Source organism: Sardina pilchardus, chromosome 22, assembly GCF_963854185.1.
Source record: "Sardina pilchardus chromosome 22, fSarPil1.1, whole genome shotgun sequence".
Lineage (NCBI taxonomy): Eukaryota > Metazoa > Chordata > Actinopteri > Clupeiformes > Clupeidae > Sardina > Sardina pilchardus.
This window is the reverse complement of record NC_085015.1, coordinates 16,490,753-16,495,752: the sequence shown is the minus strand read 5'-3', so window position 1 is coordinate 16,495,752 and position 5,000 is coordinate 16,490,753. Positions and strand designations below refer to the sequence as shown.

The window sequence follows — 5,000 nt, the reverse complement described above, 5'->3', positions numbered from 1 at the left end:
AACTAAGTTTGGCCATCTCAGGTACCCTTCCAGCCCCGAGGAACTGTTCTGCAGGAAGTTCCTGCAGGAGAACCGGCCCATGCAGGACCTTCGGCTTTAGAGCGACCACCAGAACCAAAACAGTTTGTTACATTTTGGTGAGCTTGGTTTGAACTTTGTATTCAGTAAGGTTGAATGACTTGACCTGGCTCGGCTTTTTGCAAGAAAATCAATGCACCTATACTTTTGGGGTTTTTAGTTTTTTAGAGAATTTTGTGTTACAAGTTCCCTAAAATCCCCACACACTGTAAGAGCATGTTGCATCAGAACCACTGCTGACTTTTGCCTTGAACTCGTTTCAGATCTCAAAAGCGGCCCTTTTGACTTTCTTTAAACTCTCTGATACGGCTGCCTTCTGAGCACGGCATCTGAAGGCACGTGGAGTGTGTGTGTGTGTGTGTGTGTGGAGATGTGTACTCACGTCATACGCTCCAGCTTTGATCTGCTGGTAGAGCTTGTGCTGGTCCTCGTCCCAGAAAGGGGGATAACCCACCAGCAGGATGTACAGGATCACACCTGTGCCACAAGAGAGAAGAGAGGAAAGAAAGAAAGAAAGAAAGAAAGAAAGAAAGAAAGAAAGAACAAAAGAACAAAAGAAACAAACAAATGAATAAAGAACACAAGAAAGAACAGAGCAAGAAGTAATAGCTAAACAAGTGTTCCGGCTGCAATGCATTGTGGGTGTGTGCAGGGGAGCCTTACCACAGGCCCAGATGTCCACTGGCTTGCCGTAGGGATCTTTCCTCAGCACCTCGGGGGAGAGGTAGCCTGGAGTGCCGGCAAATCCTATCAGGAAAGAAGGAGAGAGAAGGAAGAATACGACAATATATCATCTACCGCCCAGATCACATAGTGAAACACACCTGGGGGGCGCCTACAGTCCGACTGCAGGCCAGGTGGGGGCGTTAGTTCCGATAGTGTATCAGTCCTTCAGTCAAAAGAGAACTCACACACCATACTGTATGTTGCTGACGCAAATTGTAATCCAACCCGTGAAAAGACGTGCAAAATGCTGCCCAAGTGCAAAACGTTTTTTTTTTTTTCTTCGTTCAGTCCCATTCATTCAGAACATCGTCAGTGCAATGTGTGGTCATGTAGTACAAATTTGGGCCACTGAATTAGCAGAGCATTAGAAACATCTCATAGCCAAGGCAGGGATGGTCACTTTCGGAACACTGCAATGCCACAGAAATGGCACAGATATGCAGGCTACAAGGAAGGCTCTCTCTCTTTTATCTATCATTTCTTTAGCATTTCTCGATCATTTCGTTATTGTTGCTCTATCATTTTTCTATCATTTATCTCTCATTTCTGTATCATTTCTCCATCATTCCTCTATCGTTTCTCCATCATTCCTCTATCGTTTCTCTGCCTTTTCTCAAACTTGTCTCAAGCAGCCCACACAGAGTGGGAGAGGAGGAAAGGCAGATGGGTGAAGAAACATGGCTTGCTCTCCCCAGCCTCTCTGTTTCTCTCCCTCTCTCTTCCTCTCTCTCTGTCTCTCTCTGCCTGTTTCTCTCCCTCTCTCTTCCTCTCTCTCCCCCTCTCTTCCTCTCTCTCCCTTTCTCTTTCTTTCTCTCTCTCACTCCCCATCTCTGTTCCATCTCTTTCTCCCTCTCTTTCTCTCTCCTTCTATTTCTCTCTCTCACCCTTTCTCTCTCTCTCTCTCGCTCTCTTTCTTTCTTTCTCTCTCTCTTTGAGAGTGGGATGTTGAGGGAGTGATTGTTTACGTTTTTGTGAGGGAGTGTTTGAGAGGAAATAGAACAGACAGGTTTGAAAGAAGATGCGACTTTACGTTCCTTCATTTACCAACAAAAAAAGGGACACTAACAGAAACATCTCAACATACTCAACTAAAGTAGAGAGAGAGAAGGAAACACACACACACACACACACACACACACACACACACACACACACACACACACACACACACACACACACACACAAAAGGATACAAAGAAACAAAAGAAAGAGAGAGGGAGAGAGAGAAGAAAGTGGAGGGCAGAGAGAGACAACAGGCAAGAGAGTGGAAGTAACTCTTAATAAGGATAGAAACAAATCAGAGAGTGGGAGGGAGGGAGAGAGAGAAGGAGGGAGGGAGGAAGGAAAAGAGTGAGAGACAGCAAAGTAAGAGAGGAGCCAGCAAAAGACTTAGACATGTACTGCAAGCACCGATAACACCTCTCTCTCTCTCTTTCTCTCGCTCTCTCTGACTTACAGAAGGGAGAGATACATACACATACATGTACAGTAGATATAAGCATGCTCATAATGCACACGCTTGTACCTCTCTCTCACACACACACACACACACACACACATACACAGGACCGAAAAAATGATGCAGAATACTGTGGTCGTAGTAATGAGGTGGAAAAAAGCAAGAGATTACGACAGAAACATGGAGAGATGAAGATAATGAGAGAATGAGAGAGAAATAGAGAGAGAGACATAGAGAGAGAGAGATGGAGGGATAGATGGGGGGGAGACACTGCAGTGGTCTTTTGGAGCGACTGAGCTATGCTGGCCTGGGTCCAGTGTGTCTGGCAGCAGAGAGAGAGAGAGAGGGAGAGAGAGAGGAAGGGAGGGAGAGAGAGAAAGAAACAGAGAGAGATGCAAGAAAAGGATAAACGACCGCAGCGACTAAAATGCTGAATACCTCACAACTTTTCCTCTCTTCCTTTCTCGCTTTTCTCTACCTCTCTCTCTCTACTGCTCTCTATCTCGCTCTCTTGCTCTCTCTCTCTCATCCCTCTCTCATGCTATCCATCTACACCCCCCTCCACCTGTCTTTGCCAGTCCATATCCTCACCCTTCACTCTCTCTAACCCTTTGCCTGCACTTCCTCACATTCGCCAGCAGGGGGCTTGAGGCCCTCAGGAGTGTCCAGTAGCACTAAGGGACGCTGCAAGCCCTGCACTGTTACATCACCCTCCTGTTGCTCTCTCTCTCTCTCTCTCCCTCTCTCTCTCCCTCTCTCTCTCCATCCCTCGCTCTCTCTCTCGCCCTCCCTCTCTCTCTCCCTCTCCTCATCAGCTGATGCAGGATCAGCCAACGCAGCCGACCTTTCTGAGAACAGCTCATAAAAAAGCACTCCGAAATAAAAAACACACTGTTTTATTTACATAATGCAGGCACTGTCACCGAGCAGCTTAGCAGCCGACACACACTGCAGCCAAAACCACACGGCACCACAGCAACACAATGGCGGCGGCCGAGTCGGAGGAGAGACGTTAAGAGGAACCTGACAGAGAAGGGGGGGTCCGTGTCCCCCCCCCCCCCCCCCCAATAGCAGTCCAGGAGTAAGACTGAAGTATGGAATATAACTTGTACTTTAATGCCCTATCATGCTACAATCACAACAACTGTAAAAGTGCTGCTTTGAGGAGAACTTCCTCCTCAGACTATTTGTGATTGTTTGCAAAATGTTCGCCGAAAACTCAAGGCTAACAGAAAATTGTTTGGAAATGTTCGCAAAACGTGCAACTATGTTTGTAAATTTGAATGCACTGTCATCTACTTTTTTCCATGACCTTGTTATGAAAAGGAAAAGCAATTTGCCCAAAATGACTTACAATTGACAGAATCTACCACCGACCGGGCATCACACCCAGGGTGAACTATTTGAAAAGGCAGCGATGCTAACCGCTGTCCAACCCCCACCCGAATTTAGCATCTAGCATTTAGCTTAGCACAGTCGACTGGCAGCAGGTGGAGGTGTGTACCAAATTCAGGCCAGGATCAGGGACGAGCCAGTCAACAATCAACAATCAACAATCAACAATCAACAATCAACAATCAGCAATCAATAATCAATAATCAATAATCAGCAGCCGTAAGTGAAGTAGCTGTGGCTCGGAGAGCCTGTAGTTGAACTGGCAGAGCCTCGAGTCGTGCCAAAGATCCTTAAGGCGGAGCAAGATCTTCAGTGGAACAGGGGCCCGTTGCACAAAAGCAGAATTAAGACATCCGGGATAAGTTACTGAGCCGCGATCACTGAATCCTAAACAAGAGCATACCGGCTGAATTGGTTGCACAAAGACCAATCCAGGATGAGCAGACACGGATTCATCAAGCCAGGTGTAAGTTATTCGGTGTATGTGCGCGTTCTCGTTTCTCCCCCAATAACTCGCGGTTGGAATAAAAAAGACGCGAAAAATAGCGTCTTGCACACAAAGTAAACAACCGCTTTTCATATAGACTAACAACGAGGTAAAGTTTTACTTTTTTGGATGGGGGATCATGATTATTTCTGTTACATAGCGGGAGTAGGTGTGGCAGATCAACTGAATGCAAATTTACGTATGCACCCACGTGTGTGAGAGCTTCCTCGTCTCGGCACGCAACGTCATTAAGGAAGCGCTTTGCCACCGCAAAGATGCACAAAGTATCTTAATTTGTCTTAAAAGCCGAATTAGTTCAAAACACCTTCGAAAAATGTCCCCTCCACTTCCAATCAACTACTACAGCAGCCTATTCATCAAACATCTGTCAAAAAAGAAGCAAACAACGAGTAGGCTAGGCTATGTTATTAAGGCCACCATAATTTAAATTACCTCCATATGGTATTAGGCAGACATTCTGCTGTCTTTTGCGAGTAAATGCATGTTGCAAATAATATATAAATGGAATCTACAGCTCTTTAAAAAAAATCACGTGGAGGTCTCATTTGAATGACAGCTAGCTGAACCAATCAGATAATGTAATTACCATTAGAATCAACTTATCTTGGCTGTGAGCCTGGTCAGGAGCAGGCTAGCTCCACAGAATAAATCGCCATGGTAACTTATACCATAACATATCCTGCTGCCCCCTATCCCGCTTTTGTGCAACTGGATCACGGATAAATTGAGCCAGGATAACCAAGATATCCCGGGTTAATCCCTTATCCTAGTTTTGTGCAATAGGCCCCAGCTCTGCATAAAGGGGGATTTTGCCCCCCCCTCCCTCTTGCGATT

The 5,000-nt window shown here is 46.0% G+C and overlaps 1 protein-coding gene across 15 annotated transcripts in view; it reads right to left on the bottom strand.

Moving 5' to 3' along the window:
- camk2g1 (calcium/calmodulin-dependent protein kinase (CaM kinase) II gamma 1) overlaps positions 1-5,000 on the bottom strand; it is a 101,189-nt gene that overhangs the window by 26,377 nt on the left and 69,812 nt on the right. For all 15 annotated transcript variants that reach the window (XM_062525855.1, XM_062525862.1, XM_062525865.1 and 12 more), the window contains exons 8-9: positions 742-825; positions 461-555 (exon numbers count right to left, since the gene is read on the bottom strand). In XM_062525855.1, the coding sequence (XP_062381839.1) occupies positions 461-555; positions 742-825 (179 nt within the window). The remainder of the gene's footprint in view (positions 1-460; positions 556-741; positions 826-5,000) is intronic.